Genomic DNA, 24,057 nt, shown 5'->3' on the forward strand with positions numbered 1-24,057 from the left:
GGTTCCATATTCGGTTTCGTCATCGGATGGCACGGTGGACTCCAGCTCCATGTCATCCTTCGGGGCTTCGTTGGACGGGGCGCCGTCAGTGAGGTCTCCGCTTGTCTTGCGGCGTTTAGAGCCCTTAAGAGTTTCGCTCATGGGCCTGAGCTTTAGCTTTTATCGTTAAAAGGTGAGGTGTTGTCTGAAACGAGAAAATAAGTGATAATTAGTGGCTGTAGTCGTTAAAAGTATAACTCTTAGTCCAGCTTTTCCATATTTCAGTTTTTTAGGATTTGGACTGGAGTTTTTCCGTGACCGACTTTCTCCAGTGTCCGTCTCTGGCTCAGATATCCTCCTTCATTTTTGTCAGTGTCTCTTGAGGGTTCTCTCTGTTAAATAAAATAACTCCGAATTTGAAATGAAAAAATCTGATTTTCGAATGGAATAGTCTGAATTTGAAATGGAAAATTTTGAAATTGACTTAGAAAAGCCTGAAATTGTTTAGAAAATTTGGAAAGTTCTGAATCAGACTTGCAAAACCTATATATGGTAGCGGTTCATTCGGGAAGACAGTTGATGAGCAGATATTGAATATGTGGGATAAAGATTATTTGCTCTTCCCATCAGTAACGGTCTTAATATCTGAGATACGTCTGTTAGAAAACATGATGCTGACGAAAGATCTTTTAAAATTTACTTGCAGTTCTATGGAGTCGATTGCTTGGACGCTTCACCTCTCCATATTGCAGAGAAAATTCAGATCTCCAATGAACGGCCTTACCGCAAATGCGTGCGTGTTTGTATCTTACGGCATAAATTCATAGATTTTAACACATACGCTGTCAGTTACTTTTGTCTCGACAGTAAAATATTTCCGGAGTAATTATGCCACGCGTATTTTGGTGGAAAATCAACGAATTAGTCAAATTGGTCTCGATTCGGTTGAATGACTTCTCTGTATACTTTGGGTCTGTAGATATTGTCTTGGAATTGTATGTTCATATTGGAGGGTTGGAATGTTATCATTTTGCCGCTCCCAACAGGAAATCCAACTCATTCCTAATACACAATAAGCGCAATAATTTCGCCCCTTTCACATTAACCTTTCAGACCACCTAATAAGCTAAGCTAGCTTCAAAAGTGCAACCAAACTAATCCTTCTAAACCGCTTTGATATCACCATACAAAAGCTTTATTTGAACAATATATGAAGTTGCGATAAGAGACCTTGGACAACTCCATAAATTTCCAACCAACATAAATTTTATTTTCGCCCACAATCTATCGAAAGTAAACATTGGAACCTTATCAAAATCATTGAGGCGTATAAGAACCTATTTTTACTATGCACCTGTCTGGATAATTCTATTGTAATGGGCAAGTCATCAAACAACAGCAAAAATTGAGATGTAGATCCAGATACTGCGTAAATTATATGACCTTTGTGTAAGGCTTATATTCGTAGGAACTTTTGTCCCCAATAATGGTCTGAACTCCAACGTCGCAATTTCTTGTGAACAAAGGTATAAATTTAAGGCCAATTTTTTTTATAATCTTGTTCAAATCAGATTAGAGAAAACAAGTTTGATTGGCAAACTTTTATCTATTTTTGAAGGCTAACTTACAAAATCGAAGCCTATTTTTATTTTACTTAAGCTATTTCGAAACCCTACCTGGTACCAAAACGTCAAAAGACTCGGATAGGGACTGATCTCATGGCTACAACGTTTGACTATCGAAAACGGCTTATGATTGGTTTCTACCTTCCTCAATCGTGGCATTGAATGTCCCCAGAATGCTCGCTTTTCCAACTTCAGTGAGAACTTGGTAATATTGGCCGGATATTCTGGGCCTAAGCGAAGGTAAAATAGTGAGACTCTGGAGAGTACTCCTCATCCTTTTGTGGTACTGTGCTTCTGTACTCTGATAATTTTAATGGAAGCAGACACGAATCCGAGACGAGACTATTGCTGATGGCTTCCGTTACGCACGCTTTCATGTCCTGAGAGACGTCTTTTACTACAAAACTGCGGTCCAGTTTAAGGAACAACACCCTTGTGCGATGTCATTCACCAACGGAGATTACCTTTATAGAAGAGAAGGTACACGTAGTTTAGGAGAGTCTTTCCAAAGGGGTGTGATCGTGATGGATGATCTCCAGGCCAAGGTGGGTCTGGCAACACCTTGTTCGAGGCTTTCTGCAACTTTGACTGCCTCGTTGCCGATGGTCTTGGGCCCTTGGTTTGAGAACAGGGCCTGCCAAAAAGTCAGTTGGGTTCGGACTGTCCGGTAACAAACATCTAATCAAATTAACTAATGCTTCTGCTTGGGAGAAAGAGAGCGTTAGCCTCCCAAGTTTAATTTCACTGTGGCCCAGCATTGGGAAAGTTTTCTTGCTGTGCAAGTAACATAGACTCTAAATACGCTGCCTGAAAAAAATGATGAGCAGGGGGTTGTCATCAACATTGCCTTTACCTTTAACGTGGTTATATGATAGTTGTCGATCGCGCCCCAAGATATGGGAAAGTACGAAAACGTGAAGGCGGATCGATAAAGGTAAGGAGCTAAGAGCTCTTTTGATGACTGCAACCAAAAAAAATACCAGACAACCAGGTGATGCGTAGGTAAGGGTAGCAGACCCTGTCGTAAAAAGCAATGACCACGCTACCGTCTACCGCATCACGAAATAGGTTGCATGGTGTCGTAAGCCTTTCGATGGTCCTATGAAGGACGTTAACAGTCTGCTTCTCAAACACTATGAACAGCAAAAAGCTTGCGTAAAGACGTCGGCCTTGATGGTCTCCCTGCGGAACTTTTTCGTACAGAACTTGCAGCCCCTTCAGAGTTGCTATTTCCATTCATTCGTCAATCCTCAGAATTTAAGGCCTTTTAGTGAATAGGAGAAAGGGGTGATGACTAAGGTTCCGCAGAAAGACCCGTCCTGAGCGTTGTTGTGCTATCTGAGGTTATGACGATTTGAACTGAAATAATTCTGGAATATTCGATTTATAGCGTGTTCTCTTCCGCCTCTCACCAGGACCTTGTTAAAGTTGATTTTAAGCTCTCAAGTTGGGTAGGAGTTGGTGAGGTCCACTAGACAATGTTCGATAGCTCCTACCGCCTTGATGGGTTTGAGACTAGAAAAGAAGGGCGTGTTTGACAAATCGAATGAATTTCACATGCGTGTGATCATTGAGAAAACAGGATGTGAAAAGTTATTTAGTGAAGGTCCAGAGATAGAACCCTGGAAAGCTGCTGGTATTACAGAGTATAGCTCCGAGAATTTCTCTCTTACACTCACGTAAAAGGATCCAACCGCGAAAAAACTTTACAGGAATTGTGAATTCGTGGAAACTCAGTTTGTTAGTTGTTGTCCTTCTATCTAAAAGGAGTCAAGCGTCTTCTCCAAGCTGAGAATATTTGCTGTTGTGGGATTGTCGGATTTTAAGTTTCGCATTGCTCGACTATACCAGGAGTGAAGACTTTCTCAAACACTTCTACCAAGTTAGTTAAAAGAGAAGTTGTTTTGCAATTAGGGAGCTTCTCAAATTAATTTTTTTAGAGAATTCCTATTTGGCACCTTCTCGTTATTGATGCGCTCAGATAGTCCATACCGTCTTGCGGTGATGGGGACGAAGATATTACTTTGGATCATTCACGTACCAGGATATGGTCACATTCGAAATAAGGACATGGCATGGCGGTGTCTTCGATGATGGAGTACAACCCGAAACCAAACGATCGCTTCATATGCTAAATGATGATTTGAGAGTCTCTCAACTCGACCTGGACTAAGCCTATGACCGACCTAGACAAGTTGACTCTTTGCCTTGCCTCCGTGTCCATTTCGTTCTTATTGTTACTGCAGGTAGTCTTCCTCCTAGAGGGGCTGACCGAGTTTTATCAGCTCCCGGTGCACCCCCGTCTGCTGTTGCACAACTTCCCTTTCTGGCCGAAGTGATTGGCTCTTAACGCGGATTGAGAGTTCGTCGAGTGAAATCCATTATTTTTTGCGTTGCAGTTATTGAAGGCGATCCATTTCTTGACTTAGGTACTGATCCGGCACAAACATCATTTTCTCCTGAGACCAAAAAGGCAACGATTCACGCACTGTTTTCCGCCTCTCTATCTGCCTTTCTTTCAGTTGACCGGGTATCCACTTTCTTGTCTCGTGGATATTCTCCATATGTAGACGATTGAAGATGTTTTTTTGGGAATAGTTCACTTAATTGGGCGGGTTCAGCGGAGGAACCCGGGACGTGATCTCACCAATGGGGTTACCGGGCGAACCTGACGCTTCACGGACGATATTTTGGCGCGTCCCCGGTTCGGCGAAAGCCTTCAACCTCGACAAACAGACCCATTTGGGGCCGCTCGGAACGTCAAGATTGAAGGAGTGCTGCCGTCGCTACATGACTACAGGCCCTCGTATGGTGGTTCCAGCGGCCTCCGAGGAGCGTCCACTCTAAGGACCTGGGAGAATTCTCGAGGGCGTCGTATGTCGAGAAGAAGGAGTCGGCCGCAGTGTCCCAGCATGCTGGAGTCACTTAACCCTGCTCTGATTTCCAGCACAGAGTTGGTGGGGTGTTGCAGACAGGGTTGACCGTGAACTCCTCTCGATGAGCTGTGCGAAGGCCGAGGAGGACGGAAGGCAAGGACTGCGACCACAATGGATCGTCACGAACCATTAGGGCGGTCTTTGGTGTCCGGTGCCAACGTTCCAAAATCTGATTGGACTGCGGCTGGTATAAAGTGGCCCTATGGCATTTGAAACTCAAGAGCTTGCCTAGCTCCGAGAAAAGAGTAAACTTAAACTGCATTCCCTGGTCCGTGATAATTACGGCTGGTGCACCAGATTTCGGGATCCATTCTCGACAGTGGGCCTTGGCTCATGATTGTGCCGTAATGTCAGTCAGACGTATTTCTTCAGAGCACCGCGTAAACTTGTCGATGATTGTGAGGCAATACTTGTATCCATGCGAGTTTCCCAAATGGCCAATGATGTCGCGGTGAATGATTTAGAAACGCTTGGTCGACCGAGGGAATATGCCTACTTATTTTTTTACTTGTTTGTTGATCTTACACTTCTGGCACGCGACGCACTGTCTCGCCCAAGAGTTTACATCCTTGTTCATGGACGACTAGAAGTATTTCCCAGTGATTAGCCGGTAAATAGTCCTGATAACTGGGTGCGAAGGGTCGTGTACAGTGTGGAATACTTCCTTGCGAAAATCGGCTGGAAAAAATGGCTTAGGTTCCTTGTTTTAGGTCGCGCAGAATAAGTAGGAATTGAGCTGAAGATAAGAAACTTGAACTTGTATTTGGAGTCTGCCCTCAGGTTTTGAAGGTCTGCGTCGTCTGTCTGCGCCTCGGCGATTGCCGTATAATCGACCACGAGGGGGGGGTTGTAATCTCCGAGATTCGCGACAAAACGCCCGCAACAACGTTGTTTTTCCAGGCACGCGTTGGATGTCGGAAGTAAACTGGCTGCCGAAGTTATCGAAGAGACGCTTTGTCGGGGTTTTGTTTAAGTGCGGACGTAGGGGACTTGTGGTTCGTAAATACAGCGAATGGCTTGCCCTCAAGGGAGAAGCGGAAGTATTTAATGGAGAGGTATGCCGCAAGTAGCTCACGATCGTTGGCGCTATAGTTACGTTGAGCTGGGTTAAGCTGTTTCGAAAAGGAGCACAACGGTTGGAAGGTTTGGTTCACCCGTTAGTGAAGAGCGGCGGTTACCGCTGCGTTCGAGGCATTGACAAACACGGTTAGTGGTGCATTTGGCTGAGGAAATGCCAGAAGTGTAGCATCAACACGCTGTTGTTTGACAGTTTCAAACGCCTAGATGGCCTCAGTAGACCACGCAACCTCGCGGGAGTCTTTCGTTTTGGGCCCAAACAAGTAAACGTTGAGGATCGCTTGGTGATGAGCGATCTTGGGCAGGAAACGACAATAGAAGTTTAACATGACCTAGAACGTTCGTAGATCCTTCAGTTTTTGATCGCTTCAACCTTATCTGAGTCTGTTGAATCCCGTCAGGGGTGATCATGTGGCCGAGAAATTTCACCTGCTGCTGTAGGAATTTGCATTTGCCAACGTTTAAAACGACCTTGGCCTCAAGGGGAAGTTGAAAAATGCACTCGATGGTCCAATGTCTGCGTAGCGTTGCACAAGCAAATGTCATCCTGGTGAACCCGAAGAGTCTGAAAAGTGGGTAGATAGCCGTTTTCGGAATGTCCTCGGGAGCAACAGGGATTTGGTGATACGCCTTGGCTAGATCTAAGGTCGTGAAAACACTTAAGTTTGTCAGTGAATGCGCAAAGTGCAAACAGCCAGCTTCTGGGGTGAAAGGAGGCGCACTTTTGAGAAGTTTGAGGATAGTATTGATGCAGTGCTGCACATCGTGCTTAACCGCCTTGGAAAAAGTACTTTCAGTAGTAATATTGCGATATTTTTGGAGGAGTGAGCGCATACGATGTTAGGCAGGGCCCTCGGATGGAAAGAAGGTCGTTTGCGCAGGTGGAAATTTTTCCTGACGACTTTAAAGAGGTTGCGAGGTTGAAGTTTTATTCTAGAAGTCCAGCAACAGGCCATAGTGGCTATAAGAATAGTTCACTCTCCAGTGGTTAGGAAGTGAAGCCCATGGTGTTTTACGTAGGCACCTGTCGTGAGACTTAAATCCTACGGTCCTCTTCAGACACGGATTGATTTTGTGACCACAATCAGAGCCCCGCTGAGACAAGCAACAACGGTACCAGTCTATACCAAGTGCATGACTTAGCATTCATACTGGTGGATGCAAGAATTAGCTAAATCTCTACCAAACTATGGAGTACGGCACCCGTGTTTATACGCAACACCACGTCGAGGCCCGAAGGTCTCTTCTCGCTTGAGCATAACCACAACCACCATGAAACTCCAACTAGGGGGGCCAACCGCAAATAACCGAGCTGTCCTCACATACAACAGGAGTTCACCCGAAGTATGTGAGTCGAGGGGCTTTCCCGGTTCCCATGGTACCAGTATACCCCTGGTAAGGTTTCGTGACCAATTTGCCACTTCAGATGAGTCCCCGTGCAGACTCGGGTCTGATCGCCCTGATTAGGCCTTTGGAGCATTCGCCTACTGAATCACGGCCGGCAAACCAAAGTGATTACAGCGTCTCCCGGTGCCACCACTATGGAGGTTCTCCTCGGCCACTTGGTTTTGGTTTGGCCGATAGGGTTGCCGCCCCATATTCCTCGCCGCCACCTCTGAGCACCAACGGTGGTTAGGAAAAGAAGAAAAAGAAACCCCGCACGCCGGCCTCGTGCCAGGCCGCCAGCTGTGTTAGCGGCAGTTCAGTGCGTCGGCCATCTCATCGCCGGCAATACAGTCGGTGGTTCTTGTCTCCGTTGTGCCGCTACAGTTTGCTGGTCGACGTCGAACTTGTTCGCCAGTTGTTGCGGATTTGCAGGGAATCCTCGTCCAATAACGCGTGCAACACGGTGTTTCAAAACTTTTCCGGCCGTTCAGGGCATGTTTTGTCCTTCAAGTCGAAGCTGCCCTCTCGAAAGCGTCGAAACCACCGCACTCAAGTATCCACTACTGGAAAAATATCGCCGTAAGCTACCTACTAATAGCATAGTCAAGTATTAACTGGATAGTGCTACCTCAAGATGGGTGATGGACAGCCAATTATAAAGGACATTCGCATTCCAGTTAAGGATCGTTCTGCCCCAGAGTGCGTCCTTACCAATGACGAAATAGTCAGGTTTGTGAGAGACTTAATTAGTATGTGCGAATGCGCAATCTTCGTCTCACCCATTACGTCCTTCTGCTTGTTTTTGGGTTATAATAGTCATTATTATTAATTGGGGGTATCGTTATTTTCCCAGGTTCAGGAGGATTATTCTCTTACTAATTTGATAGATACCAAAAGATACAGTTTCTTACAATTGATTTGTGCCTTCTTAGATTACCTTGACGGGGGAAGTTGAATAAACCTAGGTCGTCCGTTTCGTTCCTTAAAACTACTTAAGACGGACGGCTTTTGCTGTCAGTCCCTTTTTGCTAGTGAGGGTATTACCATCAGCTCTTCATAGCTAAGCTTTCTGGAGCTTGCAGCTCCCTCCATTTCAGAAGTGCCTGCGGTCTTTAGGTTCGGTCATCAGGCTTGGTGGATACTCTTTGCATCAAGGTAAGCCAATTGCTCTGACGATTCGAAATTATTGTTTTTCTTTTTTGGACATAATTCTTCTCTCCAGTTGACCCTCTGAGGTTGACAGTTTTTTGGATAAGTCACTAGCAAAGAGGGAGAGGTTCATAGGTATGTCTTCTATATTTTTAAGGGCACTGGGAATATCTGTTTAACATTACCTTCTGGTTATTCCTGGCATCATTATCCTCCCTGCCTTAGTAAGGAACTCCAGGCATCCTAGTTTTGTCCTGAGGTCTACCAATTCGTTCTGGCCTACGCCATCAGCCCATCTGAGGGAGGACCTTCCACATCTCCTTTTTCTACCATAGATATACCTTGTAGACTTCCCGGGTAGGATCATTCTCATCCACTCCCCTCGTATGCTAAATTAACCCCCCCCCCTCTATACGTATAGAAGGACATTTTCGACAGCCCTTCTTTATGTTTCATTCACAGTCTATAGCTAAAGTTCTCTTCTAAATAAACTTTTATCTTTTTTATCTACTTACAGAGTCAAGTGTCCACGAGTTCGTCGTCTTGGAATACGCTGCACCGCTGTCTGGTTGGTAGCTGTCTTCTGCTGGATCAACGATCGTATGTTCTGTGATACATGGTCTGCAATAAATTTCCCCTACTTGCATGGATTCTGGCATATCTTCATTTTCATAGCCGCCTACACGGTATGTGTACTATTTGCATATTTCGCTGTTGAAAGTGAGAAACCACAAAAGATTCCAGTATTGAAATATTGGCCGAAAAATTCATTTGAATTCGGCATCCCATATATTTCGATCAAGCACTCAACTGAAGAGAAAAAGGGTGACATTTGAAAAGTTGCCATAACGAAAAAAAAATGGTTGTTGAGAAGTAAGTTTTAAGCTTTAAAAAAAAAGATTGTTAACTAAAGATAACATGAACATATATCCGAGATATTGAAAGATAGAAACCGTTGAAAGACATTTTAGATTTTAGTATATTTTGGACTATTATATAGATTCAAATGTTTCGTAGGTGATGTTGAATTTGAACAATAAGATATGAAATTAAAAGTTTATTTAGAGATATAGATATTAACGGTTGTAGAATCAAGTCTGGAATGCGATTTGCCTTAGAAAATTCCGAAATTTTAATGAATCATAGGGACAAGGAGTTGATTTGATCTGGAATCTGCAAAGGACGCCTTCATTCCACTTCTAGATTGGCTTAGCCTCGTTTCAAAAGAAGGGTCTGGACGGTGCCGGGGCTATAAGTTGATAATTGCTTTCACGGACCCATTCTCAGAAACTACGTAACTGCAAAATCTGTCTGCAGCGTCGAGGTTTTTAACACTTTCTCCACAAAAGTCTTCTGCTTTCGAAAATACCGAAGGAAAGGCAATATCCACTTTTTTGAGTCCATCCTCAAATGGGTAAGAGGGAGTGTTTTGTGCTGCGTGTTTCACGTATGGTATACAAGATGATTTGCCCATCACATTCATGACATTCAAATCCAAATCAGAAGGAGTGTAGGCTTTTCGGGAAAACGTCCAGAGAGCTGAAATCCATTTTATCGAATCGGTATCTCCTTTCGGGGATACCGACTAGCATATAGGAATCTATCCATCAATCTCAGGGCTTTATCAAAGTTTCATTTGCTGATTGACCATTGTAGATTGTTTTCGCATGATTCGGAGGTTCTTCTTGGTGAGAGTTAAATAGTCCTTTGCGCACTTGAGTTCATATCCTCCATTAAGCATCGTGGACTGCTCCATTCCTGGTAGGATCACCCAGTAAAGATGTTCCTGCTCCATTCTTGGACAGTTCGTCTGCTGCCTGATTGCCTTTCAACCCAACATGGCTTGCGCGCCAGACTATTCAGATCTTGTTGAGCGAGTCGAGCATATTCAGTCTCCCATGCCTGATCGCTGCTTGGCTGTCAGTCTTCCCTCTAGTTCCTTTGGAGGTTAAAGGAGCCACGTCTGTTTATTGCGTATATTTCTGCCTGGAATATGCTAGTGTGCTTACTGATTGGCTCCAAGCACATTTTCCTTGGACCAATGACTCCGGCACTCGCTCTCTCTGCTTGGAGGGATCTGTCAGTGTATCAAGTAATAAGTTGGTTTAAGTCGTATGTCACAGCCACGCTCTCCCAGGTTGCTTTGCTACTCCAACGTGTTTCAAACATCTTATCGAAGTGAAACCTCGTTGTAATGTTATCCCTTGGTATCAAAAATATCGATTTAGGCAACACCCCGCCTCACTGATATTCTCGGCCATCCTGAAAATTGCCCCCCGTGCCTACATCTGTATGTTCAGATGGGGAAGGGTTAATCCCGCAAGGACAACCAGAGATACCGTTGGGCATGTCGTGATTGTTCCAGTGATACACACGCAAGTTAGTCTTTGGAATTTGTGTAACTCCTTGGCTTGTGTGTGGAGTTCAGTTTTTTCTACTCAGATTACCACCCCATAAATATTCATTGGTCTTACTATTGCAGTGTATATCCAAAGTAGTATCTTCGAGGTGCATCTCCATTTTTTCCTGTTATGGACCTGACCCGACACGGTTTTCCGACATGCGTCTTCCAGAGTAATTTTTGGTCTAGCATAATTCCCAAATATTTGACCTCTGTTTCCAGTTTCACCTCCATGTCATGTAACCTTTGGCTCTCAGGTTATCAAGCGTAAATACCCATATCCAGAGAAGGATTGCGTCATGAGGTAGTTTATGTCGCTGAAATCTATCCGGGCTCATTTTTTACACTGGGGATTAGTTTGGCAGTTCATTTGTCACTACAATTTGCATATCATAGCTCCTGCCATTTTTGGCCTCATTTCGTGCCTTAGTTAACCTACCTCTTGGAGTTTTTCCTTTTTCGGCGTTCCAGATTTTTTTTTAGGTGGATCTAATGTGGGATTCGCACCCACTAAAAAAGCACTCCCACCTCTCTCCTGTCCTTGTCCCACGAGAGCACCATGTAGGCATTACTTCGCGAGGCGGGCTTGCCTTCCGTAGGCTTTCATGTTTCCAACTCTGCAGTCTTTCGCTCCTTTGCTTCCTTCAGCAGCTGCATTCTGTCTTTAGGGTACAGCCTCTCCATTTCTTTGCGTTTCTCTCAGGAGTTGGGTTTGTATCCGCTCAATTGTGTGGATGACCGAAGTCCAGTTTACCTCCGACCTGAGGATTTCCCGAATTGAGTTTTGGGGGGTTCACCCCGACTGCCAGGGCCTCGCTCAGGCTTCTTCTCTCCTGTAAGATCCTACGACATTTGTAACAGTTCGGGAAATCATCCACACCGAAACGATGCAGATACGTTCGGTAGTAACCACCGTGTCCAGTGAGAAACTACGTGAGGTGATAGTTCGCCTCCCCGTGTCGTCGGTCAAGCCATTCCCTAATATCAGAAATAAGCTTGTATGTCCACCGACCTTCTTTTGCCACTCGCCGGTGATCTGCTTCCGTTCCTGATGGACGCGCCTGTCTCCGTCCATACAGGCACCGCATCTCTCTCGCTAACATGTCAATAGGGACCATCCCTGCGCTTACGAACACCGCATTATCCGAAATAGTTCGAAATGCGCTCTATATGCTTAGTGCAATCAGACAATAGGCAGAATTTATCTTCCTCTAGTTCTATACGTCGTCCAGGCCACGCGTTCAACAATTTGGACCACAGGACCCCAGTTATCAGCAGCCCGCTACAGTGTTTTGGCCCACCTACGTTCGGCATCATCCTGGCAAGTGCCGTGGTGGCTTTTGCAACTTTTTCACAGGCGTACAATGTATGCCCTTTAAAACTCAGTCTGGCATCGAGAGGCACTCCAAGGAATTTGATGATCGGCTTTGAGAAGATCACATGGTTTCCAACCCGCAGACTGATCGTATATCTTCGATTTGTAATGAGGATTGCCTCAGTCTTTCCCTCCGCCAGGCTCAGTCCGGCTCCCTCAAGCTAGGACCTTACCGCCATGACCGATTCGGTGGTGTAAACTTGCACATCCTCCGAGAGTTTTGCACCGATCACTGTGGCCAGGTCATCTTCAAAACCGACCAACGTGGCCCCCTCTGCTACGGGAAGAAAGAGCACCTCGTTATACATCACGTTGCAGTGCAGAGGTACCACCTCTGTAATGATGTATGCATTGGCCCCTTCGTTCCTCATGTACTAAAGAGCTGTCTCTGACAGGTAAGTCTCGCTTAGCTTAGCTAAGTAACCAATTGCATTAATTTTGGCAAATGACTCCTTAATGCGGCCCCAGTTGGTGGACTTGAATGCATTTTTTACATTCACTTTCACCACACCACAGCACTTGCCTCTCAAGCCAAGTCCACCACTCTTCCCATCGCGCCAACAGTCGAGCGAGCTTTCCAGAAACTATATTGTTCATCCATTTCCGTCGCCCACGATTGAAAGCAATCTAACGTAGATGATGCGCTCTAACATCTTCCCCATAGTTTCCAACAAAGAGATAGGTCAATAGGATGCTGGGTCCCCCGGTGGTTTGTCGAGTTTCGGCAACAACACCAGTTTTTGCCTTTTCCATTGTGGAGGAAATAGGCCTTCCGCCATGCACGCCTCGAAGGTATTTATGAACCAATCGGGTCTGGTTCCCACCGCTAGGTTAGCTTCATTAAGGATACTGTCCAAACCCAGGGCCTTGCTACCGCCGATCCTTCCGCAGAACTGTCGAGCTTCCTCGGTAACGCGAGGTATTACACCCACCTCGAATTGGGCCTCCGTTTGATACCTGCTCCCCATGTGGTGAGGGAAGAGCGTGGTTACAATTTTTTGTAGAAGCCGTGGACAGGTCACCTGAGGCAACCTTTGCCTCTGCAGCTTCTTCATAACCAGCCTGTATATTAGCATCCACACACAGTCGCTTAAAGCAATCTTTTTCTTCCTACGAATGGCCTCCTTTATTCTACCACGCAACGTCCTATAATCTCGTTCGCGCTTATCGTGATTAGGTCTTCCCCTGGATCGCTGGAACTGCCTTCTTGCTCGATGGCATGCCGATTTTAGCTCCGCGATATCGCTATTCCACCAATAGGTTGGCTGTTTGCTTGCAAACTCTCGCCTCCGCGTGATTCTCGATGCCATTTCAGTCGCCGTGCCATTCAGGTCGTCGAGTTCAAGAGAATGTATCTTGCTCGTCGTCCAGCCCGCTTTCTGCGAGCATTCAACGGGCCACTTGGCCCACCAGCGACTTTAATGAAGATCGCTATGGGTGTAATGCTCACTGATATACTAGGCGGTTCCCCTTGCCAATGCGGTGCTCACGTACGTGAGGTCGACGATAAAGCCCAGGCCTCTCCCTCTGAACGTAAAAGAGTTCCCAACATTAGCAAGTACAACATCCAACTCGGCAGACGCCTCGAGCAGGATAGGTCTCGTTTGTCCTTCGACTACCGCACTCACAGGCCCAGGCATTAAAGTTACCTGCTGTGATTTTCGGGGTATGATTCCTTACGTCCAGCACCAAATGGTGCAGTATTTCCCCGTACTGCGCACGTGTTGCGCTAGGAGAAGCATAACAGCTGTAGACATGAATTCCGTCCAACTTTGCTCTCACGAAAGCAGCTTTCGGACGTCGCATAACTTTCTGAATGGCCTGCCCACCGCACGCCCACATCGCTGCTTTACCGGTTTGGTCCCTGGTCTAGACACCATTACCGTAGTTGCGATAGGGTTCACAAATAATGGGAACGTAAATTTCCTTCCCTCGGATGATCCGTGAGATAAGGTCTTGCGCCGCCTCACAGTTGTTGAGATCGATTTGAATCAATCTCATTTGGGCTTGGTATTTAGTGCTCTCCTGAACCCTGGACATCTGCTACTGCCAGTAATATGTCGGTTGTCGATGTCCTCATTTCTTTCGCACAGCATGCATTTCGGGTCAGCTGTGCACTCCTTGTCGATATGTTCATCTCTTCCGCACTTTCTGCGCCACTTTGATCTATCGTGGGCGCTGGTGCATGCTGCGGCTATGCGCCCAAAATCCATCTTTTCATGTCCACTCGCTCTCTGAGTCGACAGTTGACCCAGCCTATCTTGACTCTGCCCGCCGCTAGTATTTTTTACGCTGTCTCTGCTGGCAGACTGATAATTGCACTCCGCGTCCCCCCATAAACCTTTCGCATCGATTTGACTGCCGATTCCTGTCGTCACGAAAGCTTGAATACCTTTCCCAGTGTTGCGTGGACATCCTCCTTCGTGGTGGCCTTGGCTATGTCCTTGCACTCGAGAGTTACTTCCTGCCGTCTGGTCCTTACTTCAGTCTGCTGGCCAAGGGATTTTTCTACCTGACCGAGGGATTTCTCCGCTGTTTTATCATTCGACTTCTTTAGCTCCAGCATGAGGTCTCCCTTTTACAACCGCCTCATTCGGTTGACGCTGTTTCCTAGATCCCTAAGCTCTGGGTCCGACTTAACTTGCTTAAGAATGTCGGCATAAGTTGCTTCCCCCTTTTTGGAAATGACGATAACGTCTGGCTGTATCCTGCTCCTCTCCTTCCTCTTCATGGAGAGAACAATGCTCCATGCCTTCGTGCCTCGCACTTCATGCTCTGCCTCATTTCCAGGCATCACAGTTACTGCCTTTCCTTTGACATCTTTGGCTGTTATCAATGCCTGGTCTCGTTTTTTTGGAGAGGGGCGTTTAATCCTTTTGGAGATCTGTTGGGGTCCAGGTATTTCACTCATCCCCTCGTGGCTTCTTTTTCCAGCATTCTCACCGAGTAACCTTTGCAGAGGAGGTATCACCTGTGTTGCCTGGGTGACTTTTTTTCTCTGGTTTACACGCTCCTTTCTCCTCCTGGGCTCTGCCATATGCCATTCTGATACAGCTGATCATTGCCCTAATATTTTGGTGGATGTTCTTCCTATCCTTTATGAACTCACAGAGCTCCATTATCTTCTCACCCAGTGCGGCAAATGCTGCTCCTGGGTGGTCGTTCGCTCGCTGACATTCGTCACACCTATCATCTGGTATTAGATGGTAGGGCAGAACTAAGGCAGCGTCTGATGGAGTTTCCCTATCCTCTGGTAAACGAAACTGTCAGTCATCAGAAATCTTTTTTGAAACCATAATTTTGTGGGGAAAATTTAATTGTGCGCCAATCAAAAATTTTGTCGAGGCAACCGCCAAAAAGTCTCCTGAGTTAATTCCAGTCAAACAAGTTCAAATCTTGCATCCATATCTGTAAGTACTTCCCAAGCTAGTTGTTTACCGGAACAAGATTAATTTATTGCAGAAAATCATATAATAAATTTACTCATTTGACTGACTAATCACATGCTTCGTGCAGTTAAGAACGTAATACGTGAAATTGAATGTGGGGGGCTTTTATTAGTTTATAGCGGTTGAGTTAACGCATCACCTTCGTATTTGCCCGGAGAGAATGTCAGGGTTTCTCTTTTAATGCTAGAACTGTGTCGAATGCAGTTCAGTTTCCGCTAAAAAGATACATATACTTTTCTGTTATCTACAGAAAAGCATAAATAGATGTTTTCTAACAATTTTGAATGTTTATTTTCAACCAATCCGATTTTTTATGGATATTTCAATCACGAGGCCTTGTTTGATAAAAATTTAAAAAAAAAATGGCGCTCTTTTAAAAATTGGGATCTTATCAGGTACTGCCACGTGAGTGCTGTTGTAAACGGCATTGCCGCGAAAGTCAGCTGATGGATTTTACTGGTTGCAATTGTATGTCTTTCATTGGAAGAAAAAAAAACGTGTAAGAAACTTTTTATGAAGGAGCTCGTGATGCAGAATGAAATCGTCGCTCCACTGATAAATAAATGACAGCCAGACAGACAATGAACCGATTTTAATAAGATTTGTTTACCACGAAATTTTAGATGCAGATATTTTGAGGAAAAAGTAAAAATTGTCCGGTATACGACCCCTATACCGAGAATTTGAAAGAATCTTTCTTTAAATCGATGGGGCTCACATAAAAGCGGTTAGTTTTCAACTAATTCAGGAATTTTTATTTGCCTAATTAAATCCGTAAGACGAAGAACCATTAAGAGTTTGGTAATTGCTTTTAATTCTGAGAAGTACATGCATAGTTGCTTGTTCAGATAAAACCGCCCAAAGTCCACTTCTTTCTGAGCCTCATCACATCTATCTTAAAATTTTCCCAAATTATGGTAGTAATTATCATGAATCTTTGTCCGGTCTTCACTTCTTGTCTTCTCCTATGATTCCACGCATTCCAGATTATCTTAAGTCCAAAGCTGCAAACGCATCCACATATAGATACATATATATATATATTTAGGTAAATGCTTCCAATAGTTTTAGAATTTGTGATAGAAGTCACTATATCATAGTTGTTAGAACCTACGCAGAAGAAACAGAAATTCTATCATATCGAACTGAAATTTATGTCTATTTTCTAAAGATAAATTATGCAACTATCAGATACAATATAATTGAAAACTATTTACACTTACAATTTATTTATGGAAAATTATTTACAAATAAAAATTATCACCGAATTATTGTCTCGCAAAAAAAACTTGTTATTGTATCTTTTTGTAATCATCAGTTGATGAATTTCAGTATTAAATCAATCTATATTTTATGGTTTTAATCTGTGCGTAGGAAACGCAACCTAAAGTATTTTATTTTATATTTTAAAGCTTTTCCGATGTGATCTGACAAATATAATTAATGTTGATCAATTAATTCCATATTAAATTGTTAGTTTCTAGTTAGTATGTATTGTCCCTTTACTTGCTTGTGTTATTGAAAATAAGGAAAAAAGATTTGTTCATTTTAGATATAAGTTACAAAGGACACGTTGTTCATGGATTTTAAATCAATGTTAAATATGTATTTATGAAACAAAGATAAAATGCATAAGTCGAGAGTGTTGATTGTCGATGTATATATTTTATTTTTTGAAAGTAACATTAAATTTGCCTTATTAAAAAAAGATTTTTTAGTAACAATTTACAACAGTACAATTATTACCTTTCTAGGTTGGTTCTTGCTTTTTCTTTTCAATATAGCGCTATTCACAAAAAGGCCGTTTGTGGCATTTCTGGTAAGGAAGGATGCCAGTTTCGTTTCCAGGACACAGTAGTTCCACACAACTCTGTCATTCGATCACGTCCCTTCAAAATAGGTAGAACTATTTTCCTGGCATCGGCGAATGAGTCCTCTTGGTCGTTAATCGACTTGCTTAAGGCCTGCCTTCATATAAAATTTCAGGAGCACGCTTATTATCTATCTCTTCTCTTCGATCGTTAGGGCGAATTACGTGACCATACCATCGAAGACACCTCTCTCGCAGTTTTTCCACAATCGCTGCAACCCCATATCGATCGCGGATATCCTTATTTCGGATGTGATCAAAGTGTGTCACGTCACTAGTCCAATGTAACATCTCCGTCTCCATTAATGCAAGACACGGTTCATTGACTTTTATAGTTGGCCAACACTCAGAACCATAGAGAGCGACAGAACCGACGACATCGCGGTAAATTTTAGATTTGAGAAGTTCGTTGATACGTCGATCACAAAGAACACCAGTTGTGGAACGCTACTTCATCCAGGTTGCGTTAATGCGTAGAGCAATTGCATAACGCAGCTCTCCATTGGCTGATAGTGTTGACCCGAGGTATTTAAATCGCTCAGTTCTAGGCAGATCACTGCCGCTGACAGTGATTGTGCCTGTTTCATGGGGATCGGTAGTCAAAAATTCAGTTTTGTTTAAATTCAATCTGAGACCGTGTTGCAAGAGGCGATCATTCCATTTTTGAACAAGTTGCTCGAGATCATTTTTGCTATCAGATGCTAGGAAAGCATCATCTGCATAAAGCAGTGTGTAGGGCGCTGGACGTTGGATATCCCGTGTGACGGTGTCCATAACAAGGACAAAGAGGAGTGGTGAGAGGGCACTTCCTTGATGAACTCCAACAGAGACACGAAGCGGTTTTGATACACCCGCCATACTTCGAACTTTACTTTTCGGATCGTGGTAGAGCAATTGAACCCAGCGCACGAGTTCTTCTGGCACGAAGTGTTGTCGTAAAGCATACCAGATGAGTTCGTGTGGTACACGGTCAAACGCTTTCTCTAGATCCAGAAAGGCAATGTAAAGAGGGCGATGCTTCTCACGGTGTTTCTCCATGAGTAACCGCGCAGCGTGTATTGCGTCAGTAGTTCCGCAGTTCTTGACAAATCCGGCTTGATTCACGGTTATTTCAACGATTTCGCGAATACGGTTGTCAAGAATGCTTTTTGAACGCATTCTTCATGGTATGGGAAAGTAACCGGATCGGACGGTAATTTGAACATTCTGCTGGACTACCTTTCTTTTTCCATATTGGAACAATGGTACTTTCTTGTCAGTCAGATGGTGTTCTTCCTTCCTGAATAACCCGGTTAAAGAATTCACTGAGCCACAGTGTTGGATCCCAGCTCTTCACTTTCTAGAGCTCAGATGGGATGTTGTCAGGTCCGGTTGCAGATTGGGATCTGATTGCCCTGCTCGAGTAGGTTCGAACGGCAAAATCCAACGGTTTGTCTGGAATTAGCCCAGCACGGAGAGCCGCAACGAAGGCTTTTACAAGTCAATTACCGCTCTGAGTGGAGTACAACGCGGTTCACATTTACCCACAATTCTTTTCTACCATTGATGTAGCTCACCCGCAGATATAATTCCCTGGTAATATGCGATTTTTCCGGTGCTAGATGGGATGTTCCCGTCCTCGGTCGCAGGGCCATAATCCACTCCAGGACTTTGTCGAAAACCCGGAGAAAGTGGTATGGGCCCGTACGACCGAGGCTTTCTCCTATCCTTTCGAGTGACTCACCACAATAACCCTGCCGGTTTTCCAGAAAAGAGGGAGTAACCCTCCCGTGAGCGGCATTCATGCAGATACTGAATATGTCGCCGGATTTCTTTGTATATTTCGCCAGTTATCCCATGCCAGTCTGGCGACTTCCGAAGCCTGAGCAACGCCATGCTTTCCTAGATCTCACAACACTTCAGACAAGGAACTCCCGCCCTCTCCTCCCCATTCTGTTCATGTTTACAGGCAAGGTATCTAGTGGTGTGTCTAATGGAGAATTGATCTATGAAATTATGGATGACATGGTGTGCCATCATTGACGTTCTTTGTATCAATAAAAGTTTCAAGTCCAAAATTCCAAAGTTTAGTAGTACTTTTCGCCCTGTCGTCCTCTATGGTTCTGAGTGTTCGCCGACCATAAAAGGCAACGAATGGTGCCTTGTGATATTGGAGGCGAAGATGATGCGCTGGACCAGTGGCATAACACGCAGTGGTCACACCCGAAATGACGATATCCGCAATTGATATGGGGTTACACCGATCGTGGAAAATGGTCATGCATGGTCATGTAACTCGCGTTCTCCTTTTGGCAGTCGCGGCACCGTAGTACATAGTTCCGATGCTGGGAGCCGTACTTGAAGACCGCCCGGGAACTCCGTAACAGGGATTGCCCTTTGTCTGGTGTCTGCCGGGATTGATCTATTGCTTTCAGGCACCTCCTTTCACTCGTCTCGTGGCGACTGAGAGGGGAGTGATTGTGCACTCTCCGTGCACCCACACCTTGGAAAGGTTATTTGTTTAACGAATTTACTTTAGTGTTTCATGTACCCTTCCATGCAGTCAGCTGTATGGGACAAACGTGTGGAACATAAATTTCCCATGGAGCCTACAGCTCACTGTCTGTGTTGCTTTTAACGTTCCTTTATTTCGATTTATTATTTTGATTATAACAGAGGGTCTGTGGGGTTAAAAGGCAATGATTCAGGGGACGAGTTGGCCAAGAAGGGAGCAGGAATATTGCTATATGGACGAGAATCACTTTGAAGAATCGAACAAATTAAGTACACTGGGTGAACTTGCCAGGAGTGGAGCAGTTCAGGGTGTTTACAGGAAGGGGGGGGGGGGGGTTATTGCAAGCTAAATTATCACCTGGGAAAACAAGGGATATTTGCAAACAATGTCCAGCACTGGTTCAAAGTCGGTTCATGCGCCTGAGAGGATACTTAATACCAGATGTTAGGCTGAAACAAATAGGATACATCCCGAAATTTCTGCCGGTTATAAGGTTGATCAACATACTATAACCATTAAAGGAGCGTAGTTCTTTCAGGACGTAGTGCAACTTCCCCTAAAACCATGATTATTAGGGATCAATTTGCACTTTCTGTGGAGGATATATAACTCAGCACCTGACATACCTATCTTTGTCAATTTTGGTCGATGTTAATACCATTTGGACACAATGGTTGCTTTTTACTACACCTACTACCACAAGAGGTTGGCATTATCCATTTTATCAATTTATGTGGTTGCAGGATGGAGTTATGAAGTTAAGGAGGAAAAATAAACTGTCTAAATAAACTTAACGCTTCTGTTCCGTCAACATGCATGCATTTTTTCATTAATATTAATTCAATACATTATTACGCATTACGTTTTCATGCTAGCTGCCATTTGAATAAACAAAAATAAAAATGGGTTAAATGTACACAGTTAAAATCGAATTAAGCAGTAAGTGAAGCGAAAGTTTACAACTAAAGCAAAACTTCATGAAATATTGAAATTTACCGCTTTTAACTGCCGTTTTAAAATATCTTTTTTATTATCTGATTGTTTTCGATAAAGGGAGACTGATTAAGATTTATTTAAAATATAATTCTGGGTCTTATTTTTCCAACGATAGGAAAGTAAGGTCACCTTTTCTTATGATCAACTCTAAAGTAATTGTACATCGATAACAAGGTCAATACAATGAATATATTCGTATTATAATGCACAGTTTTATCTGAAACAACTGCTTAAAAGAATACAAATAATTAGTAACCTAGAAACACCAAAAAGAAAGCGATATGCCTATAATTTGTTTGCCTTAGGCACTCGTCCTACTCCTGCTGTATTTACATGTTTGCGGGGCGAACCATAAGCCCTCGGACCTCAGCATCTCTGCAACTAAGTTCTCCGGGCTCCCGCTCCCGCTTAAGCTCCTCCTTTCCATTGCGAATCTTGGGCAGTGAAACATCATATGCTCTGGATTCAATGGTATGCCACCGCATCTAAGACAATTCAGAGAATCATTCAACTCAAAGCGGTGCAGATACTGCCTGTAGCAACCACCGTGTCCCGTGAGGAACTGGGTAATGTGGTAGCTGGTCTCCCCATGTTTCCGCTCAAGCTACACCCTAATGTTGAGAATTAGCCTGTACGTGCACCAACCCTTCGTAGACTCGTCCCATCTGCGTTTTCAAAGATCATGCGACTCTGAACTTGCTGCATTTCTACGCTCTGTATGCCTTTCCATACGTCTTGTATGGTACAGCATACTCATTTATTTCGCCAGAATGTCGACAGGGATCATGCCTGCCACCATCAATACTGCCTCATCTGATGTTGTTCTAAAGGCACTGCAAACCCTGAAAGTCATCAGCCGGTAAATCGAGTCCACCTGCTTCTGCCTCTGAGAGTTTGCAAACGCCTCTGCCCACACAAGTGACGAGTAAAGCAGGATGGAACGCACCAATCTGGCTAGAAGCAACCTTCGACAGTGTTTCGGCAACATTTTTGCAAGTGCTGCAGTGACATTGGCTTCCTTTTAGCAAGCATATTCTAGGTGTTCCCTGAAGCTTAATTTGGTGTCAATTATTACCCCCAGGTATTTGATAGCCGTGATTCTCCGAATTCCACTTTCACAGTGTTATTTTTTTCTGCGGTTGGTTATTAAGACCGCTTCCGTTTTCGCGTCCGCTAAGGTGAGCCCCGCTCTTTCTAGGCAGGACTTTACCGCTCTTACTTTTTCCGGTGCGAAGACTTCCGCATCTTCTAGGTGTTTTGTTATAACAACCACAGCTAGGCCATCAGCAGCAGTAGCATCGACGATCGTGATCCCCTCTGGGACGGGAAAAGCAAGCACTCCATTATATATTATATTCCACAACAGGGGGCCAAGTACTGATCCCTGTGGTACAGCGGCTGTGACAATGTACCTTTTGGGGCCCTCATCCGTCCTGCACGAGAGAGTTTTCTCTGAGAGATAGTTTTCCCCCAAATTTGCTAACTACCCGGGGACATCAATTGTCCGAGTTGGCCGAGTTGAATGCGTTTTTGACATCCAGCGCTAAAACAGCAGAGCAGCCGGCAGAAATAAGTGCGCGTTTTGCCAGGTTTACTACCATGGTAATTGCGGCTACCGTAGAGTGAACACGTCAGAAACCAAACTGGCGTTACGATAAACCATTACTGGCTTCAACGATGAGCAGGAGTCTGTTGTAGATAACTCTCTTTATCATTTTCCCTATTGTATCCAGCAGGCAGATAGGACAATACGAGGCTGGGTTTCCAGATGACTTGCCAGGTTTCGGAAGCAACACCAACTTTTGCCTTTTCCACTGGACAGGAAATATTCCTTCTTTTAGGCATGCCTCGAAGGTTTTGGCGAAAAGGTCAAGCCGCAGCTCCTACGCAGTTACTGGAGTAATTATCCCCTCATTTAGCTAAACAACCGTTTGTCTTCCCCTATTTTCGTTGTGAGGGAACAGAGTGGTAACAATCTGCTCCAGGAGGTGCGGACAGGCCATCTGGGGTTATCCTCGCAGCCTTTTCATTACCGTTTTATGTCGGCATGGTCACAGAGCTGTTTGAGGCAGTTTTTTTGCTCACTGGCTGGTTTCTTTTAGGCGGACACGCAGTTACGACTCGTAACCTTGAGATTTCGTTGTTCCACTAGTAGTTGGGTTGCTTACTGGGGAACAATCGCCGTCTGGGCATAGTAGCGTCGCATGCTTCGGTCAACCATCGGGTGATTTGGGTGCCTTTTTCTCTAATCGTATGTCAAGCTCACATGTCAGGGATATGTTAGGTTTGAGCCCCGCGAAAAACGTGTCCCCCGCCAGCCGAGCATATCACCCGGCATTCTGCGAAACCTCTTCTTCGAGCTCGATCAGGTCTTAATTTCCATGGAGATTGCCTAGTGGTGGCTGTGAGTACAGTCCTCACTGACATGCCAAGCGACTCTACTGGCGAAAGCGGTACTCACGTATGTCAAGTTCACTCTAGACCCCAGGCCTCTTCTCCGGAAATTATACGAGGCCCCAAAGGTCGCCAGGACCACATTTAGCTCCGTGAATGCTTCGAGGAGAACACGTCCCTTCACATTGGGTATTCGGCTGTCCGAATCAAGAGCCCACGGATTAAAATCGCCTGCTATATTGGCCGGCCAACGTCTTCTTGATTCCAAAAAAAGAGCGGGAAGCATCTTCTCATTCTGGGCAAGTGTAGCGCTGGGTGGAGCACAGCAGCTGTAGATATGGACGCCTTTCACCTTCGCTCGGATGAAGGCCTTCTCCGGATGCTCCGTTATTTCCTCGAAGGTTTGTTCTCCACAAGCCCATAGCGCTACTTCGCTCGTTTGGTCTTTGACCTAAATGCTACCACCGTGGTTTCGATATGGCCTGCTAATTATGGCCACATCGATGTTTTTTTCTGGCGTATGGTTTGCGATGGTAGATTTAGGAGTTGCGGTTTCGTCGTGACCGAAGTGGTTACAAGCTGGTATTTGATCCCTTATATTATTCAAAAACACGACAAGTGTATGAGTTATAATGAATACAAAACCGCCCTTTAAAATTTAGGCCTAAGCGGGCCGAGGCTAATTTAAAATTTTGTTGTAGAATCGATGGATTCCTAAGTCCGCCATCCACTTAATGGCGGCAATTTATCAGACGCTACCTCACCTCTGCCCTGGAGGCAGCGTGACCGCAAGTCATATATTTTGTAACTTGGGTGCTTGCTCATGGATGAGGGTTCCCTGGACCACAACCGAGAAAGCATGTTGCTTTCCAACTGGTCCGGTCCGCCATTAAGTGGATTCTTAACCAAATTTTAGTAGATTTGTG

General features: G+C 44.7%; 1 protein-coding gene across 1 annotated transcript in view; it reads left to right on the forward strand.

Moving 5' to 3' along the window:
- Positions 1-17,116, forward strand: part of LOC119650698 (alkaline ceramidase) — a 46,114-nt gene extending 28,998 nt beyond the window's left edge. Inside the window, exon 4 of the mRNA XM_038053684.1 lies at positions 8,670-17,116. Within this exon, the coding sequence (XP_037909612.1) occupies positions 8,670-8,988 (319 nt within the window). The 3' untranslated portion in view covers positions 8,989-17,116. The remainder of the gene's footprint in view (positions 1-8,669) is intronic.
- Positions 17,117-24,057: the final 6,941 nt, after the last annotated feature.

The sequence above is a fragment of the Hermetia illucens genome, chromosome 3, assembly GCF_905115235.1.
Source record: "Hermetia illucens chromosome 3, iHerIll2.2.curated.20191125, whole genome shotgun sequence".
In the NCBI taxonomy this organism is placed as follows: domain Eukaryota; kingdom Metazoa; phylum Arthropoda; class Insecta; order Diptera; family Stratiomyidae; genus Hermetia; species Hermetia illucens.